At 40.5% G+C, this 21698-nt stretch overlaps 1 protein-coding gene across 1 annotated transcript in view; it reads left to right on the forward strand.

Annotated features, from left to right (window-relative positions):
• Positions 1-21698, forward strand: part of LOC310704367 (uncharacterized protein) — a 375036-nt gene that overhangs the window by 188731 nt on the left and 164607 nt on the right. The window contains exon 9 of the mRNA XM_083497727.1: positions 19440-19541. Within this exon, the coding sequence (XP_083353853.1) occupies positions 19440-19541 (102 nt within the window). The remainder of the gene's footprint in view (positions 1-19439; positions 19542-21698) is intronic.

The following is a 21698-nucleotide window of genomic DNA, read 5'->3' on the forward strand; positions in this document are numbered from 1 at the left end:
TGATACATGATAGAAAGAAAATCTAACATCATTACTGGAGGGTATTGTGGCATGGCAAGAGAACGAGGCATTGTGTGGGCATGTGGCTGCTGAATTTCTAGCAGCATCCATGATGCTATCAGGGTACATTTTGGTCCTGCTGCTCACTGTATGCCTCAATAGTGCTGAACTAGCAACCATGCTTCTTGCAATCCCTCTTGATGCCATTTGGTAAAGCTATTGCGCCCCCCACCCTTTATTATTCCTGAACAATAGACATATTTTACACTCTGGTGATCTGCCTCATAAGTCACTGCTGTCAGCAGAAAAGACTCAGCTTCTTTCCTTGGTAGGACTACTTCTTGTTACCTAGGACCAAAAAGATGTTACATGAGACAAAAACCAATGGCATGTTTGTTATCTGCCTTTTCATTGATTTGCATCAGAATGATTTAAATTTTAATATTCATTTTGACTTAATAAGGCTTTACTGGGGCTTCTTAGCAATGTGCAGTGTTCTTCACCAGCCAAAATCACTAACAACTGCACATTTAGTTAGGCATCTGCTTTCTCATTTGCTTCCTAGTCAGATTTGCAATTTATTTTCTGCATAACTTTTCACTTTGGGTCTGCACCCTGCACAATGCAGGTAGGAAGCACACAGCAAAGTGCAACACTTGTTCTTCCCGAGAGCAAACATGCAGTGCAAATTCATGCTGCGAGGATTCGCAAAGCTTCTTAGGCTTATGTACAGGTGTGAAAATTGTTGTGGTATCCTGCTAAAGCATACTTTAGACAATCACATTATTAGCTAGCCCCATAATTAAAATCATTTGTGGGGAAAATGAGCAGTTTCTGAAGTTGGTGCTTAGTCTCTCTCTCTCTCTCTCATGAAGAGAAAAGGAGGAGGGAACATCAGAAATGTTTTCCATCAAAAGAGCAACAAGCAGTGAACAAGTTTCTAAGTAAATGCATGAATTGTGTTAACACTTCATTGTTTAAAAGGCCCGTCTGCTTCAAGGCTAGCTGTATGCATGTTTCTTCATGCACGCATGTACATATATGCATCTGTGTTATGTTGAAATTGCACATGTGATCCTAAGTAAACTTGGTTATTTATTTATTTATTTGGATAAACTTACTGATTTGTAAGTTTGCCTCAAGCCGATGGCAAGAAAATCTATGGGATTACTTCCAAGAAAATGTGTTTACATCTGGGACCTCTTTCTCTCTATCTCTCACACACAGAAGCACTCAGCATCCTTTCCCCACTTTGTATCACAAAAAGGAAATATTTACTTGCAGCCATTGAAAAGCTTAGTACCCAAATCCTGAATATTTAATAGAAAATAAAATGATATTTATTTTTAAGTGCATTCTACCTTCAGCGCCACTGCATCCTCACAACAAATCTATTGCGTTGCCCTGACATAGTTACTGCAAAGGTTTTTCCTTTGCTGTCCCAAGGGCCCAATTGATTTATCTGCCAGAAGCCTAAAGCCCCAAAATAAGATAGCTTTGAGTTTACAGAGGTCATTTTTCATTGTCTAAATAAAAATTTCTAAACAAAAATCTCTCATCCTGTTAACCGCAGGGTCCTTATCTCCCCAGAGGCTACAGAAACCTGAAAGAAGCCATTTCAATTCTTTTATGAAGAAAGATAAAAGCAAGTTTTCGATTAGAAAGCCAGGGAAAGCTGCCTTATTAAATGGTGGTAACAGTAACTAGTCAAAAAGGCAAAATTGTTCAGGTAGGGGGTGGGGGTGGGGGGAGGAATCATTATGCATAAATCCCACATGAGGCTGCCTCAGCAATCGGAATCAGTGATGTTTGGAGAGAAAAAGGAAGTTCGCTGACTTTAGGTTTAGCCAGTTTTGGTTGTTCGTTCTTATTTTATTTGTATTTTTTTAAAAAAAATTCAAACCTTGTTTTATCTGACATGTTTTCTTAATTATGCCTGCATGGCTTTATCAAGCAATATTAACCATGCGTTACGGAGCTTACATATTCAGACCCACCTTCCCTTGATCTGTTGTGATTCAGAGCACTTAGGCAAGCTCTGGCGAGGCTGGAAAGTGGCATGTAATTTCTGCTCTAGAACAATAGACTTTGCAGTGCTAAGCTAAAAGTATAAATTATCAGGAGCTTCTTCATATTCCGTACTTTGAGCTAGAAAGATGAACAAATGCTATGGAGAAGGGAAAAAATAACATGGCCGAGGCTCCAAAAGTCAAAGGAATTCTACAGGTAGAGAAGCATCTGCAGCTTGCTTGCACATCTTAAAGGTTGTGTTGATGGGGCATTAAAGCTTATGCAGATGGGTTCAGTGTGTGAAAGTGAATGCACTGTAGATATGCAGAAATAAATAAATATTGCTCCAGAGTCCCAAAACAGGTAAAGCTTTCTCTTTCAAGGCAAATAGGCACTATTGCTTTGGCTTCAGGTTATTGGCACAAGCATGTGGATTCTGAATATATGAGCATGAGCACTATAAACAAACCTGGAAACTAAGGGAATGAGAATGCTGAGGGTTGACACTGACACTTGGTTCCCAGCCAGCCCTAGCGACAAGACCCAGGAGAGAGATGGAATATTGTATAGTGTGCTTAATTGGGTCACTCATGCATCTACTCATGTTGTTTCACACCTTCCTGTTAACCATCCACCACAGCAGACTCCAGGAGAGCAGCAGAACTGTTGCTATATTAAACAGCTGATTAACAGGACTAGCTCGGAGGCAAGATGCTCTTGGGAGGGTGCCTCCCCACCCCCATCCAGTTGGCCTTGTGTTCTCTGGGTCCAGTCCATATCACACTCTGGAAAGGGCAGGTGAGTGAGCAGGCAACGGAAGCTACCATTCCTTCCACTTACTTTATTATTTGCTGGTGGTCTCTGGTCCAGAGGGACAAAGGAGGTGAGTAGATAGTAGGGGCTAAGAGCAGCAAATAGACAGTGGATTTTTGGTAGTCAGCAGTGAGTCCCCTTGGAAGTGTGCAGAGATCTGGCAGACATCCTATATCTCTTCCACCATGTTAAATCAATGGCTTGTTTTTAAATCTACATTGCGTGACAAATCCCACATTTTCCCCAATATGAAGCTGGTTCAAGTGTCCATTATAATATTGATATGCCTCAGTTGGTCTTTGCTGAAGTTCTGGGGTTGTGTGTGTTTAATAGTCTTTGCAATGCACGTTTTGAAGATAAAATGCAAAATTCTCAGGCTGTTCAATTTTCAGACTGTTTTAGTTATGAATATATTTTGGAATACAACAAGGGTAGAAAATTTCAGGCTTCTAGGTACCGCTGTAAGTGAGTCAGTAAGTCACTTATTCGTGTGTGTTCATTTTCTGCCCCATTATCAAATGCTTTTTGGGATGTGTATTCTTTGTCCTATTCAGATGCACACCTAAATAAAATGCTTTTTTGGAAACTCTTCATATTACATCCATTATATCAGACATTTACTCTCTATTTTTTGTAGAGAAACCTAAATGTACTGCTTTTAAGGTTTACCTGCTCTGTTTTTCATGTGTCATAATGTCTTCTAAGAGGGACTACCTTGTACTAGAACACAATGTTTGTTTCTAATGCTGTAATTCACCCACAGAGTTGCTCTCTAGGGCTTCTCACCAAATGCAAGAAAATAAAGTTTTAAGCCCAAGAGGATTTTCACTACAATGTAAGATATTGATCACAGCATTGCTATCAACAGTGGCTTGCTTCTGTGTTTCTGATTTTTAGACATTCATTGTGATGAGTAAATTCATATTGGCTAGGTAAAGGGACCCCTGACTCTGGGGTTGTGGTACTCATCTCGCTTTACTGGCCGAGGGAGCTGGTGTACAGCTTCCGGATCATGTGGCCAGCATGACTAAGCCACTTCTGGCAAACCAGAGCAGCGCATGGAAATGCCGTTTACCTTCCCGCTGGAGTGGTACCTATTTATCTACTTGCACTTTGACGTGCTTTCAAACTGCTAGGTTGGCAGGAGCAGGGACCGAGCTCACCCCGTTGCGGGGATTTGAACCGCCAACCTTCTGATCAACAAGCCCTAGGTTCTGTGGTTTAGTCCACAGCGCCACCCGTGTCCCCCTCATATTGGCTAGCTGTGTGCATATATGTGGTTCTAAATATGGTTATGTCTCTAGACTTTAGAACAGGAGTTGCCAACCTGGCACCCTTGGTGGCCTTCATTGGGCCCGTTTACACACAAGTTCCAGTCTCTGAGCTTTCATATATAAAAAAGTAAGTCTCCAGCTCTCCTAGAAAGGAAGTTATATGTTCAGGTATCCTGGTAAGCAATTTCTGTCTACTTAGTCAGACCACTGGTCCATCTAGGTCACGACTGTCTCCATTGACCGGCAATGACTATTCAGGATTTTAGAACATTTCCCAGCCCTGCCTGGACATGTCAGGGATTGAACCTGAGATCTCTGCATGGCCCTACACCCAGGGTGGTCAACATGGTACCCTCCAGAAGATAATGGACCACAACTCTCATTGACCTTGGTCATGCCATGTGTGGCTGATGTGAGTTGTAGTCCAAAACATTTGGAGGTTGTCACCTTGGCTATCCCAGTCTACAGCTTTCCAGGGATTCAGAGAAGAATATTTCCCAATGTCATTTGCAGGTGCCAGAGATTGAACCTTGAATCCTTTGAATGTTAAGTATGTGCCACTCAGCTACACCCCATCGCTATTAATGGAGGAGTCAATGTTAGAAAAGAGTTCTCTGTCAAATGGATTTTACCAGATTAAGATGAAGATGCCCAGGAAAGGTTTCTCAACCATTAGAAGCCTATTTTATTTTTGAAGTTATAGTGCAATCCTATATGAATCTACTCTGGAGAACTCAACAGGACTTTCTTCCGAGTAGACACATAAAGGATTGCACTTTTAGATATATGGAGAATATTTGATTTTGAAAGAGAAATGTGGAGGATGAGCACCCATTTCATCCGCCCCCTCCAGTGGAATAAATTTACTCTGTCATCTTGGAAGATGATTGCATCTCCCACAAGTAATATTTCTTTCTCTGTGTATGCCTCTCATTCCTCCACAGCTGTGCTGCAGTTGTCTATGGCCACAAAGTTCTGTTCCATACCTTCTAGCTATGAGAACTCAGAATCATATCTACTCAATCCATCTAAATATCTTCAAAAAGACGACAGTCCTCTGAGGGGTGAAAAGTATTCCTATGCTCCCCCCCTCCATCCTAACCTGATAATACCTTCAACAGAGGACTTTCCAACAATGAGAATTTTGGAGGGAAACCCCACAGATATTCATATCTTCAAAGGAAGACATCTTTTAAAAATGCAGCATTCTTCAAAGGGGAAACACCACCCTCAGCAATCTGAAATTCTTTAAAGCAGGAGCCCACCAGCACTATGAATTCTCTGAGGACATATTCCCCAAGTGTGTCAGAAACTTGGAAGACAGCAAACTTCCCCACCCTTGCACTACAAGACTTGGTGTGTGTGTGTGTGTGTGTGTGTGTGTGTGTGTGTGTGTATGCATTTTATGTATTTATTTATAATTACAGAAAGGCCTTCATTTAACTGAGGCTGTGTAAGATGATCCTCTTAGAAGCTTCTAAAAAGAATGTGCAATTTAAGATTTTCTGAGTTTCAAACTTATTTGATTATTTGGATATTATTTGATTATCTATCACCCACAGACAGGTCTGTTATAACTTAATTTGCGTGTTCTCAATGGAGCCAGTGTTTCCTATACAAGATATTGGCAAAATACCTTACAATATGATGGAATGCCCTAGTCAGATTTGATAGATTGATTACATTTATATCCCACCTTCCCTCCAAGGAGCTCAAGGTGGCATAAATAGTTATTCTACTCCTCCCCATTTTATCCTGTCAGGTAGGTTAAGCTAAGAGACTGACTTGCCTAAAGTCAACCAGTGAGCTTCATGACTGAATGGGAACTAGAACCCTGGTCTGCCAGGTCCTAGTTCAACTTTCTAACCACTACGCCATGTTGGCTCTCGTACTAGCTTTCACAATTATGCATGATTGTTAATATCTTCTATCAATGGACAGTCATGGACCGTCCTCAGAAGACTAGCCCTGAGCTGCTTCTGGGAACTAGAATGGTGGTTGTAGGTAGATATACTTATTCAGCCCCACTGCAAACCTTGTGCTCTGGATAGTTTGCTTCTGGACTTGCTAGCTCACTTTCACCCCAGATTCCAACACAGCTGTGCCTGTGAAGTCAGACTTTTCCCACTTGCTGATGTAAGAAACTCATTTCTTCTTCTTCCTTCTCCCCCTCTCTTCTTTACAGTTTTATCCTAGGCAAATTTCATTTATTGCTCATTGGATTTCAGGTGGGGCAGGCAAGAAATTTAAGTCAGCAGGAAGTCACCACTCACACACCTTTTCTTTTTCTGTGTAAAGCCTTCGAAGCCGAACCTCTCCTTTTAATTAGCCGTTTTCTGTTCCCATGCTCTTTCATTACATGCTCTGTTTTAATTTAATATACTTAATTCTACTTTTTAAAATGCAACTGTGTAATTGTGATGATCAAATAAAATTTTAAAGCAAATGAGGAATTCAAAAGAGTGCTGCCAGGTGACAGGAAATGAGTCACTAAGGCTGCACTCCTGTGGACTTACTTGAGAGTGATTACTATTGAATACAGAAATGGACTGTAGTCCTGAAAAACCATGCATAGGACTAGGACTGATTTTAGTAATGGTTTTCCAGTGTGGTTTGAAGTAGTTCTGAGTCCTCTAATTGAGACAGCAACCATTATGAAACTCCTTCCGGCTCACCAGTAGTTGTCAAGGAAGGGAGGCAGGAGAATGTCACCAACCAAGGAACTGTGTAATGGTTTCGGGGAGGGAGGGTGCCTTTATGGAAATCCCTTTGCCTCCTGCACTTGATTTAGGCCTGAGCAGATTCACTGCATTTCTCTAAAACACGGCTGCCAGGATCCAGCAGGCATCCTGCTATGAATTGACCCCTATATGTACTGCTTCTCCACATGTGAACCTGCCCAGACCCTGGGATCATCATCTGAGGTCATTCTCTGAGTGCCATCTCCGAGGGAGTTCAAGAGGGTAGCAGTTAGGGAACAGGTCTTTTATGAAGTAGCTCCTCATTTATGGAATGCTCATTTATAGAATTTATGGAAGGGATGCGGGTGGCGCTGTGGGTTAAACTTGCTGATCAGAAGGTCGGCGGTTCGAATCCCCGCGACGGGGTGAGCTCCCGTTGCTGGGTCCCTGCTCCTGCCCACGTAGCAGTTTGAAAGCACGTCAAAGTGCAAGTAGATAAATAAGTACTGCTCCGGCAGGAAGGTAAACGGCGTTTCCGTGCGCTGCTCTGGTTTGCCAGAAGCGGCTTAGTCATGCTGGTCACATGACCCGGAAGCTATAAGCCGACTCCCTCGGCCAATAAAGCGAGATGAGCGCCGCAACCCCAGAGTCGGTCACGACTGGACCTAATGGTCAGGGGTCCCTTTACCTTTACCTTTACCATCCTATGGATGTCCACCTGAAACCCAATTTCTCATGGTTTGGATGTCAAGCAATTTACTGTATTTCTATGTCACTTTCCATTTAAATGAATTCCAAAGCTGCTTACAAACAATGAGTAACATAATAGAACCACACAATTACAGCATGTCATATAATATAGTTAACAAATAATCAATAAAGCCGTAGTAATCTATAAAACGCTATTAAGAAACCAGCAAAAATAAGCTAAACATCACAATTACAGCATATAGCATAAATAATTGGATGCTGTTACTCTGATTATGTTTTTTCTCACGTTTGTGTCTTTTGGTTATTGTACTTTTTATTGTAAATGGCTTTGAGACATTTTGTTGTGAGAAGCAATTCACAAATTTAATAAACTAAACTAACTAAACCGCCTTCCCTCTTGGTCTTTCCCCTCCATCTCATCCCCACAGAGGGTAATTCCTCCTGGGTGGCTTCACCCTTTGTTCCCCGTTCAGCTATGCCCACTTTGACTAGTTTTGCGGTGTAGCATATTTTTTTCATCCCCTCCTTTCCCCACCTTCTCTTCATTCATGGACAACGTAACCCAGAGCACATTTCCTAATGAGTAAGCATTTCAGGGAGTTGGACTAGATGACCCTGGGTGTACCTTCCAACTTTACAATTTTCTGATTCTATAATGTTATGATTCTGTGATTCTAAGCTGAATTGAACTCAATGGCATTTACTTCTGAGTAAAAAAATTATGGTCTTGCTAGTGGGATGTGGATTGTAGAACAGTGCTATATTCCCCATAACAGTGCCAAGTTCCATGTAGATCAGGCATGGGGAACCACTGGCCATCCTGATTATGGCTGATGGTTAGTGATGATGGAAGATGGAGACCAGCAACATCGGGGGGGGGGGGGACAGGTTCTCCATCTCTGCTGTAGAACCATAATTGTAATTTCACTTTCAATTGCACAAGGGAATTTCTTCAGCAGTGCTATAGAGTCCTAGCATGTAAGTAACCGCTGTGCTGAACTGGCCCCTTGTAGCATCAGACCAGGTAGAAAGGCAGGTTTTGCCATACCCCGCATTACTGATTGGAAAAACGAGATAAAGGCTAGCATTTACTTACTCTCCTGTCCAGATGCTGATGTCATGACTTCAAATGACTACTGCATGTCTGCATCCACCCAGTGTCATAGTTATAAATAATTATCTGAGACTTACAGAGCATGTTTCATTGTGCAACAAAGAGCTGTTTGCCTAAATAAGAAGAATACTGACGATAAAACCTAACACCAGATATACTCAATATTCACTCTACTGTTCCTACCCAAAAAGGAGAACAAGATGCCTGTACGTTTCCTGAATCCTGTCCCAATTATATTTCATTTAATAACACTCAGTAAAAAAATTCTGCCTGGCAGGGGAAATGAAACGACATGATTTTATGGGATCATTCATCAAGAACTAATTGAAGCTTTCACACAGTTTAGTGCTGATAAAATGCTGGTAACAATAAACAATAACAAAATTCACCAGAGAAGGATTTGTTTTGCCGCGATGAAAATGGTTCACTTTCATCCTGGGGATTCCTGGTTAAAAAGAGTCTCCAATTTAAAAAGGGATAAGCACAAGCTCCTCTGCATAATGACAGGATGGAAGCTGTGTCAAATGTATTAGTATTGCTCCAGTGGAGCCATTCTCATTGTAAGCATTTGCTATTGTGTGTGACTGAGGGAGGATGCATAGCCACCAATAGGATTTTTTTTAAGAGGGGGGAGTTGGATTAGTTAAAAAAAAGAGGGGGGAAACCAGTTCTCATGTAGTTTTAACCAGAAAGGAAAGTAAATTATAGCTTTCCAGTATCTTTTTGGAGGGGGGATTTGCAATATATTATCTAATCTTGGATATGTTTACTTAAAATGTTTCTTCTTCTGTTTCTTTGCTAAACCCAAGCTATTTAAAGATCACGGCTCCCTCCCTCCCCTGCCACATTCCGCAAAGATGATGTGTCACCGTTTCAAGTGTCAAAGTAAAAAGTGTGTTTTCCATTTATTTATTTTTTTGGAATATTATACTGATAATTGAATTGTATCACTAGCTCTGAGGTCACTGATGAGGATCACTGACACTAGGCACGCAGACGTGCAACTGAAGTCATTGGGTTGCTTCTGAGTAAATGAGCTTTCGGAGTGAAAGCAAGCATTACCTTAAGTAATTCAGTGTAATGATTAGCTTAATAAAATGAGCAATGTTTATTTTGTATGAATCCTAATCAGGGATGTAGGAAACCTAGAGCATTTATGCCATGCTGGAAAGTGTCGCTATTAGATATATTTATCCAGAGGGGAAAAAGATACATATTTTATTTTTTATCTTTGTAGAGGTAGGGTTTTCCCCAAAAAAGTTGTTTACCTATTAGCATGAATGTGCCCTGATGCTTTAATAAGACCAGAGAACTTGCTATGTTGCTCCGACTTTTCCAGCTGAAAGGCATGGCAGTCTAGCTTAAGTTTCTGTTTCACAGGGTCCACAACATCTTGTACAAGTTGCCTCTTGGTTTTTGCCTACAGATTTTCAGCAACCTTCTGTAAATATGTTGCTGTATTGCTTTGTTGATGCCAGTGTGTGTTCCCTTTCAGTGAAAGTGAAAAACACAGATATTCATTGCATCCCTTGTTCCAGTATGGGTTGCAATACAGATTTGTTTAAAACAAGGGATATTTCAGCTGAATCCACATTCCAGTTGATCTGAAATATTTGTATTGTGGAGATTTATCTATGCACACTGAAGACCCATTGAAATTGCACTTCTAAATAACTTTGACTTCCAACATTAAAAAAGACATTTACAATTATTAGGGATTTTGAGGCATGCGTAATTTCAAAGCTAAGGCACACAGGCTTAATGTCTGTACCACATTAGAAGCTACTTTCTACCATCTCACATATTGTGCTTGCTTAGTACTTAGCCTCAATGAACCTACACTTTCCCTTGGTCTGTCAACCCCAATTCTTTATAACCAGAGAAAGTTCCATTGAAGGTTGTGCAACTTGCTTCTGGAAAAGCATGCATAGGATTACATTGTCACCTTGTGAAGCTCTTAAGTATTCAAACAGCATTATTCCTGTGTTCTTCTGGAAATGGTTGGGCCTAAAATGATAATTTTAATCACATGATTTTTTAAAAAATTAATCACGTGTTTGAAGCTAAGCATGTACATAAATATTTGAATGCAACATACTTCAAAACAAACCTAATAAGCCATAGAAACAATATGAATGCTTTGAAGTTAACATCCACCAGCTATCCATATGAAAAGCAATCTACAATGGAGGAGCTGTACAAGTCACAGGGAATCTAACGAGTCTAGGGAATGGGAGACATATCAACAATCTGCAATGGGTACATGATCTTTTATGCTAAAGTGTCCGGGAAATATGTGGTGCAAATAGCAATAGGATGTAATTCAGGTTTGCTGAATGTGCAGAGGAGAGTGGCCAAAGTGATAAAAGTGTCTGGAAACCAAGCCTTATGAGGAATGGTTGAGGGAGTTGGGTATGTTTAGCCTGGAGGACAGAATACGATATGATAGCCACCTTCAAAAATCTGAAGGACTGTCACATGGAAGAATGAGGAAGCTTGTTTTCTGCTGCTCCAGAGGGTAGGATGCAAACTAATGGATTCAAATTATAAGAAAGGAGATTCTGTCTAAACATTAGGAAGAGCATTCTGACGGTAAGAGCTGTTTGACAGTGGAACAGACTACATTGGAAGGTGGTGGATTCTCTTCACAGAGGTTGGGTAGCCATCTATCAGGGATTCTTCAGCTGTGATCCAGCACTGCAGGGAGTTGCACTAGATGACCCTTGGGGTCCCTTTCGATTCTATGATTCTATGTTGAAACCTTTTTGATAATTCCATGCTAGGTTAATCATAAGGAAGAGATTTGGTAAAGCAGCTATTCTGGACCATGGTCAGCACAGGTGGCAGCTTCTGCCCACACTCTAACTTTTCCATTAGAAGCCACAAGCATATTATTGCGTGTTGAGGTCCCCAAGACACCCCAATAAAACACAATTGACACATGATTTTTAGTTTAAGGTTTTTGGCATAATTTTGGCCACAACGTTATTAAAATTACAAGCAATGTGAGTGGTTGCTTAGGCATTGGTTGTGACTATCTGACCCCGCATGGGGACAGACTGACATTGGCACACCCGCAAAGTCAGAAAGGGAAAATATTTTGGGAAGAGAGACGGGACTGGGTACCATGCCTCACCTCTCCCCAAATGCTCCCAGGGGCTCTTGTGTGGCTCTAGCCCCTTGACGGGTTCAGACAAAAGCATGGGGAGCCCCTGGGTTCCTTTAACGGAAAACCCTTGCAGCAGCAGCATTTTGGAGGGGCAGGAACAGCCAATCCATACCCCTCCAGCAACCAATTCCTAAACCAATGCCTAACCGCAACCTTACAAGTTGTGACGATTTGCTACGCAGTAGGCAAAAAACAGATGGCACCAGCCAATCAGCCAAATGGACAAAATTCCTACTGGGCCCCTGCCCCCAAAGCAGACGACCCCATGACAGGCATAGCAAGGTCAAGCGAACAACCTGAAAATAGGGAGGTAGGGCGGGTGATCTGATGCACCCAGCGAAAAGAGGAAGCTCAACGCTGCGTGCAGGGTATTTAAAGGCTATGGCTGTCAATCATGAAATGGCAACATTTAAATCTCCCCAGCAACAGGAAGCTCAATGATAATGGTGGCCAAACTCTTTTCCCACCCAGCAACCGTGGGTGTCTTGTTAGCCCCCACCGCAACATGTGCTGTCCATGAAGGAGAACACACTTTACTTGGAAAATGTGTACTCTTTCCTCCCATTCAGCACTAACACTGATAAAAGTTGAGCATATAGATACTAATCACTTTCCAAAGGCAATCAAATATGTCTAATATCCTCAAACTCTAACTGTTCTGTTTAGAATTCATCCTACCCTATCCCAAAGCCTCAGCTGAAGTTGGTATATATGTTAATAATCCCAACAACCCTTTGAGGAAGCTGAACTGAGAAATAGTGGAATGACAAATCCATTACTGTCTATAGTTCTATCTTTGTCTACTGAGCCAACTCTGAAATTGGTGTTAACATGGGAAATGTATTATTATTATTTATTAAATTTCTATGCCACCCGTCATCTGAAAAACACATGGTGGTTTACAGCATGAAAACAAAAAAAAATGCCAAAATAACAAACAAAAATAACACCGCCCCCCTCAGTTTAAAAGACCATTGATTGTTTAATTAGCCAAACCTGCATATGTAGAACTGTGTGTCATCAGCATATTGCTGACATCACACTCCTAAACTCTGGATGACCCCACTCAGCAGTTAAATACTCAGAACCCCAAAGAACCCTGTACTGCAGGCTCCATGAGGCCAACAAAGCATCACCCTCTGGAAACAACCATCCAAGTAGGATCAGAACCATCACAAAGCAGTGCCACCCACCTCTACCTTGGTCAGCCGCTCCAGAAGGATACCATGACAGATGGTATCAAAAGCCACTGAGAAGTTGAGAAGACTTAACAGGAACACATTTCCTGTGGTGGTATTCAATGCTGGTATTCAATACTCAGAGTAGACCCATTCAAACTAATGACCCTATTTACCATACCCATTGAATCAATCACCCATCTCCTACTACCCTCCTGAGAAAAACCCCACCCCACCCTCCCATTGTATATAAGGGTCTGGTGACTTCTGTTTCAGTGTATCTGAAGAAGTGTGCGTGCACATGAAAGCTTATACCAAGAACAAACTTATTTGGTCTTTAAGGTGCTACTGGACAATATATATATATATATATATATATATATATATATATATATATATATATATATATATATATATTTCAGACCACCACAGCTACCTACCTGAATCTAATGACCCTAAGTTAGCTATGCTCATTAACTTCAATGTGTCTATTCTGAGTAGGAATAGGTGTTATCAAATGCCAATTTTAGGGTTTCCCCCCACCTGAAATGGTACAATTATTCATCTTTGCCTGCTTATCTTGTCCGCTTTATTGAGGATGTAAAAAAAGCAGCAACAACTTGTGCTTCAAATTTTTTTAGAATGATTTGAAGAAAAGAGTCATTTTAGGAATGAAGGCGTTCTATCTTTGTGAATCAATTGTGGCTTTTAAGACATCCCTCCATACAAATATGTCAAGGTCATCACCAGATTGCACAATTATGTAGAAAAGCTCACCTTTGCTGCTGTGCCTTGGTTTGCATGCAGAACGCTGCCTATTACGATTTCCAGCTTGTTAAAGCTTACCCATAACAGGGCATGCTTTTCTCACTGTTATTACTGAGCACACATCCCCTGTTTTTCGGCATGATTTGTTCTGTTGCAGTTAACAATGGAGAATTGGATAATTCTTGCGTATTTTTGGAATGTAGCTGGCAGACAGAAAGATGGATCTGTGGCCCAGAGAGTCAGATTTCCCCTGTTTACATTAGGACTGTAATCTGTGCCCTCTCCAAAAGCAGATGGAAGAAGAATGCAGGGAAAAGATGCCCCTAAGTTGAGAATGGCTCTTCCCAAATATACATGCAGCACGTAGACAAAGATATGGACTCATTAAAAGAATATGGAATCTTCAGACAATCCTAACTTCTTGGATTCTTATTCAAGGTTGCAATTACTTTTTAAGATAGCATGCAGATTTCAAGTATTATATTTATGTCACTTCATTTGCATGCTAAATATATGACATTTGCATTTTAACTGAAGCATCTGCGCAAAGATGTATAAGAAAATATGGTCTTGTAGAATTCTTAAACTGAGAAGCATCAGATATGTTACAATCTTAATGGTAAAAATACTCTTAAAAACAAAACAGAAAGCATTAATATTGATTTGATGAATAAAGTGAAATGAACAGGAAGAGAAATGGAAGGAGAAAGGCCTGTGGTGTATAAAATTATTAGTCTTTTAAAAAAACAATAAGTAACACAAAGCAACTTACAAAAAAACACAACACAATACATTAAAGCCAGCATAAAACTAAAAGAGAGTAGAAGCTAAAAACACATTCATGTTCATAAAAAAGGCAGGACCAAGACATCCCACTCACTGAAGGAGACCACAGATAATTAAAGGCCAAAGGCATGACAGAAAAGAAATTTTTGCCTGGTGCCTAAAGATAGGTAATGTTCCCTGGGGAGAGCATATATCTAAAATATGTTTTCCTGACTACTTTGAATTTACATTTGGGTACAATCTTTAAGGAAAAGTGAGTAAAAATAATAGACCAATTTCTGAACAATAATGGTTTTGGGTTGTTGTTTTTTTAACTCACAAAACAGCTCAATCTCTTTGTGTTAGAGAAAAACATTACAAATTGTCCTATCAATGGTATATGACTCCATTCACATTGAGCAAAGTTTACACATTCTGTAACAGGCTAGAGCTGTGGACATCAGAATGCAGATATTGAACATACTTGGTAGACCTGTCCAATAATTAAAATCTATACCATTGGATCCCCCCCAAATTTTATTAGGGTATTTAGGCCCACAAAACACAAAGTACTAACATGAAATGCAATAGAAGTTGCTTGCATACTTGTTGCACAAAAATGGAAAAATAGGTCACCAGCAGTGAAGGAAATGAAGGAAGCAGTGACGAAAATTTGGAAGGTATCAGTGATGGATAAGCATACAGAATTAAGAGAAAAGAAAGAGAAGAAAGTCACTGGCAGTAGCATGGCCAGCGCAAGACACTTTGCTGTCTGAAGCGAAGGACAAGAAGGCACCCTTTCCATTGCATGTACAGAAGCTGACTGGAAGCCAGTGCTTCAATTCTGGTGATGGGACAATGCTCTTCACCACTGTAGAGGACGGGCAGCTTGCCTAAGGGATGCAGAGCAGGGATATGTGTGGCACACTGCTCTGTCCTCTAACAGACAATGGATTGGGGGCTCAAGAGTTTCCTCCTGGTCTCACTCTTCCTAATGGTTGGACCAATCTTAGTGGTGGGTCGTGCCAGGGTCCTAGGATCTGTTTGAGGCTGTTTCCAATACTTCCATCTTTTACACGACCTTTAGAAGATATAGGAGCAGGCTCACTCTGCTATGCATGGTGTGCTTTTTTGGGTCACACTAACAAAAATAACAACAACAATGGGATGAATCAAACATGATATTTACAAGCCACCAGCATTCTGAAGTACTTTTTAAGGCTAGACCGAGAACCAGGGAGTGCCATGAAATGAGAACTAAAAATAGCCCCTATTCTTATTAAGGTGTGTGTGGAAATACTCCAATATCCATTCAAATGAAATTACTTTGTAGATCTATATGAGAAAGAAGTAAGAACTGGAATAATAGAACAAAGCCAAGGAAGGGATAAAGTTTAGATTTAATATCTTCATCAGTTTCCATGAGGTGTCTCAGGCTGTCAAATCATCTCCATTGGAATTTGCGAAAATCTAGCTAGTTGCGTAGCCTTGAAAATTAGACTTCACAAAAATTGTCTGGTTAGATAACAATCTGAGAATGACCAGAGTGGTGAGTGAGAAGCAAACTGAGAGACAAGTCCTTTTGCTTTTTTCATACTAATTTCTGTGTCTGGAGGTTTTTCGGTTTTTTGCTATAAAATGTGGCATGCATTGCCAACATGCAAGACTTGACACACCTATAAGCCTATGGGGTTTACATTGTTAAGGAAAAATGCTTCATAGTTCTTATTAGCATATTGGCTTTTGGACTGCTGGAAGAATAAAGGTAAGCAAAAGCACAGATTATGAAAGTTTGCCTGGCAAAGGAAATCACAAGATAGCTACAGAGAGAGTGTCATTAAGAACCCTTCATTAAATATTAACCATAAGTGTACATTTGCACCTGGATCCGTAGTTTTTACCATGAAATTCAGCTTGTGTTAATGCTCTAGTGGGACTTTGTTGGTACTTAAGCCACAAATAGAGGAGCGGTTTGCACAACCAATGTTAATCTAGTTTGAATTTGTGCAGCAAATTAATGGGAGCATCAGAACAGCCAACTGGGCACAAATGTACCTGTGAGTTGTCCCTCTCGAATGCTCCCAGGAACCATTCAGCAAGATGGGTTATGGCTCCTCTCAGCCTAGCAGAAAGTAGTCTGGATAACAAACATTATAAGAGATGGACTTGGTTCCTTTTGTGGGGCATTAAATTGCAGAAATGCTATGCTGATTTTACTGTCTCCCAGATGAGTCTGTCTGAAGCAGCAAACATCTAGTGATTCCATTAATTTATGAATGAATGCAACTTTTTAAAGGACTAAGGCTAAAGGCTGCATACATAGCCCTAGGCTATCTCTCCTGGAGAAACAGATCCAGAGCAAGGAATAACCAGGAAAACAAAACACTTCAGAAGGTTAGATTCCATATATCAGCAAAAGCTGGTTAATTATTGTATTAATATTTGTCTTTCTCCCTTTCCTATTATTGCCACTATTGTGGATGAGTGGGTTAGAGTGATGCCAAAGAATATCTAAGACTAATTCACAAATGAGTAGCCTGTTAACTGTTTCCAAGATGGTCTTAGGTGCCATTTCACATGATAGGTTATGCCAAAGCCATAAATCCCTATCCATGTTTAACTACAACAACTGCTTAACCTTTTAAGTGTGTGTCTGTTTTTAAAGAAGACAAAACCTATCCTTTTTAAAACTAAGATGGCTGTCCCACTTTTTAAATCTGTGCTGTGTAGGCCACTGTATATATATATGGGTGGGTTTCTTTTCACACCTTTCCCAAAATTGGAGTTTTTAGCCTTCAGATGCAGAAATAAAGGTCTATTAACAGAAGCATTAATATCTTTTTTCATATTATACAAGGATATATTTGTTTATTCTGGTAGTCATTGTGGTTTGTTTACACTGTAGCACTATGGTTTGCTTATTGCATTTATTCTATTGAGTTCAATGTTTTGTAAGCCTCTTTAAGCATTGTTTTAGGGGAAAGCTGGAATATATAGACATTTTTAAAACACTGGATTTCTCTCATTTGGTTTTTCTTTTTACTTATATTATGATGGAGCACTGCTTTGCTGGAGAAAAGAGGCTCCTAGCGCCTAATCTTACATCACTTGATTACAGAATATAAGAACTGATATAAGAACTGGGCAATGAAAATTGCCTCCATGCTATCCAGTTTTGAAGTGATCTCATGATCACGGACTGTCAAAAGATACTAATGTCAGATAGGGAAAAGTACTTTCTAGGCACTTGTGTGAGAGACTGCTGTGCCTATGTTAGTAAACACAACAGACAATGTATAATTCAGTGCTCTGCTTTCTAGAAAGGTTCTATTTTATGGCAGTATGCAGCTATAATCAGGTTGAACCAATTGGTGGTATTGGGCAGGTTATAAGAGAAGGATTAAAATTCCATTTTAAGATGAGCATTTTGAATTTCTCTCTCAATGGATCTTGGATGTAAATTATATTGGAAAGATAGGTATAGGGAGTCAACACATATGTAGTGGACTTTTTTGAGTGTTTAATCTGGGGTTGGTGTTCCTTTGACATCCCCATTCTATCTCACTGTTCACTCTCTCAGGCACCTAAACATTAATTACATCAGTATCTTGCTAATGCATGTGAGATTCTTGCTTGTGAATTAACTTTTTTATTTGCAAGTGTGTATGTACTGTAAATCTGGGCTTGATAATTAGTTTTGGCCAGTAGACTGGATCAAGTTGTGGCCAACATTCTGTGGGGCCCATTTGACAGATGGGTAGAAGAAGAAGAAGAGAATAAGAGTTTGGATTTGATATCCCGCCTTTCACTCTCCTTCAGGAGTCTCAAAGCGGCTAACATTCTCCTTTCCCTTCCTCCCCCACAACAAACACTCTGTGAGGTGAGTGGGGCTGAGGGGCTTCAAAGAAGTGTGACTAGCCCAAGGTCACCCAGCAGCTGCATGTGGAGGAGCAGAGACGCGAACCCGGTTCACCAGATTACGAGACTACCGCTCTTAACCACTACACCACACTGGCGTAGAGCATGCACCTCTCAGTCATCTGACATCATGTGACACTGGATGGATCTGACTCTGGCCCAAGCTTGCATTCAGCACCAAAGTCATATAGCACCAAACACAAGCCAGACTTGCAAAGGAACAACTGGGGCATCAGAGGAGTGACAAGTGTGCTTGGTTGGGGGCGGGAGGGAAAAGCCTCATGGGCTAAATTAGGAACCCTGGTGGATGTAATTTTGCCAATGGGGCAGAGGTTTCCACCTGTGATGTAAAAGAATGAATGCAACACAATTGCGTGGAAGTGTAGTGCTTCATGCTTCCAATGCTCAGACAAAACAGAGCAGTGCTTTTTGTGAAGTAACTGTCAGCCCATGGAAAGACCATTTTGCCACTTTAAAGGAGGCAATCCACCCCACATCTTGGTGACTAAAAAAAGGGAAGACTGCACTCTGGATATTCCTGGGGGTTGCTTTGTTTAACGTGTCTTTGCAGCCACTTTAGAGGACACCATCTGCAGGTTGACACCCCTCCCCCTTTGCCAAGAGAGAATAAAAGATTATGATTTCACTGTGAAATCATACCAATCTTTGCAGTGAAAAATGAACCCCATCCCTTCCAAGCAATCCATGCCAATGTGTAACATTGTTGGGCTATACACCAGTGCAACCATATGTACGTAGCCTTCATTTATTGCATATGTGGCTCTGTTTTGATTCTGTTTCCCCAAATATGTCCATTGATTACATCTGTGTTCATGTAAATTGAAAACCTATATGTACACATGCAGATGGTGCAATTTAAAGTAAATGCATATATAGTCAGGCACGTTCAAATTAAATCTACAAATGAACAGTGAGGTTGAAAAATGTGTTTTCTTTCCAAATGCAAATGTTTCAACATTTCAGAATAGAACATACACATATCCCACCAACTCATATATGTTTCACTTAAACTTCCAGGCAGCAAACAGAGGATCCACTCTTGAATACAGCCCTCCGAGGTGTAAAGCAACGGCAAAGCTGATTAAAAATTTGCAGAGGATGAGAGGTCTGGCAACATTGGTACATTCCTTTGGTTTTCTTCAGCCACTTACTTCTACTCTGCCCTAACCCCTTTTAGCCAGCAGATCTAAGGGTTAGGATTCTTCTGTAAATCTTGTTAATATGGATTAATATAGGGCATTTCTACTTTCAATATACAGTGGTACCTCGGGGTACAGACACCTCGGGTTACAAACTCATCACGTTACAGACTCTGCTAACCCGGAAGTAGTACCTTGGGTTAAAAATTTAACTCAGGATGAGAACAGAAATCACGTGCCCGCGGCGTGGTGGCAGTGGGAGGCCCCATTAGCTAAAGTGGTACCTCAGGTTAAGAATGGTTTCAGGTTAAGAACGGACCTCCGGAACGAATTAAGTTCGTAACCAGAGCTACCACTGTATGTCCTGTTATTTCTTAATCTGACTTTGAACAAGAATGTCCCTGTTCCCTCATGTGTATATATAATATCATCCAACACCTCCATTACATCTGAGGAACTAGATCTTTCCTGCCTAAAGTCTTGCCAGAATAACCACTGTAGTCCTATTTTCCATAAATTTTCGAACGTCCCCTTAAAGCCTGTGTCTATTGACATGTCTTATATCAGTAAGTTAATTAACATGTTTTTTTCTTTTGTCTGTCATGAGGTCAAATCAAAATGAGAAGTAGAATTTGCAATTGGATCCATAATGCAATGCAAACTAAATAAACCCAACAACAATAACAACCACCATTTCTTGCCCACACTCTGGTATCCCTTTAGGTAAGAAGCATTTTCTGGGGGAGCATGTAGCACCCAGCAGTGGTTGACCAATATGATTAAGAAAGGGCAACAACAATTTTTTAAAAGACTTGCCCACCACCATCCTGCCCCATTTGTCTAAATAATGTATGGCCTAGCTTTTGTTTTCTCACAGGAAGCCCAATATTATACAAGTTTGAAAGCATTATAAGGACATAGTTGCCCATCAAATCCATTGCATATACACTGCTGGTTTTATTACCATTTTTGTCATCATTTTGGTTTGTATTTAGATTATTCTTGGAATATACAAGAAAAATAGGTATCTGTTTTTCTGTCCTTTAAAAACAGCTGCTCGCCAAAAACTGAGAACAGCCTTATTGTACATTAAAAAATAAATAAATCAGAAATTAAGAACACTGAGGTTTGGCAGATGTTGACTAATCTGTAGAAAACACTTCTCAAAATCTGGGTGAATGGATCAATAATATGAGTGTTTAATCAGGCAACCTAGCAAAGCATATTGGGAGCAGGGACAGGTAAATACTACAGGAAAGTAGTACCATCAGTCTAAATTGGTGCCCCCCATTCCTGTGGAATACAGAGCTGCGTATTAAGTTGGAATTGGCCCTAAACCTAAGGTTTGGATGCAATGTTTTCTCATATTTGGAGCTGCCAGATGTTTTATCTTTCCATGGCATCTTTTCCTGCTTCCTCCCCACTCCCACCCCTTTTCATAAAGGGAGATGAGATGTGAAATGCCTAATATGTAATCAGCCTTTAGGAAACTCTTTATGCATTTCATTTTTGCTCATGTATATAATTTTTTACATGCTAAGTCCCTTGTGTTTTGTTTGAGGGTTGCCTTATCTATTGTCAGCCAATAAGGCATTGAAAGATTCCTCACAATGATATGTGCACTGGCATATTATCTTGTTGAACTATTCAATTAAATATGATAATGTTGAACACATTGACATAGTTAAACACTCAGGTGAATGAGCAATTCACTGTGAAGTGTGGAAATATTTAACGTCATCTGCATGCCTCTGAGAAATCTATTTTTTTAAACAACACTTCAGGATTCAGAAAGAGATTTCTGCATGCAAACACAAAGCTACCGCCGTGATAGTCCCGTAGTTCAACACTCTTTAAAACACCACACACACACACACACACACACACACGCCTGTGAAGTATGACTTTAGTTGCTTGTGCCTGTGAGGCCAGGTAAGTCATTGTCCTGTGATGGTAGCAGATGTTCCTGGGTAGATGGAGCCTTGTCCTCTCCTGTCACAGTTCAGGGCTCACAGGGAAAGCTGACTGCAGCAGAGATATGTTTCAGTAGGGCAGAGTCATGACAGGCAAGACAGGCTCTGTCAGGATTCTGGAAGGCACTGGCTGGAATATTGTCATTCAGGAAAGTTGTCCCAGC

The sequence above is a fragment of the Podarcis liolepis genome, assembly GCF_965112155.1.
Source record: "Podarcis liolepis genome assembly, chromosome: 3".
In the NCBI taxonomy this organism is placed as follows: domain Eukaryota; kingdom Metazoa; phylum Chordata; class Lepidosauria; order Squamata; family Lacertidae; genus Podarcis; species Podarcis liolepis.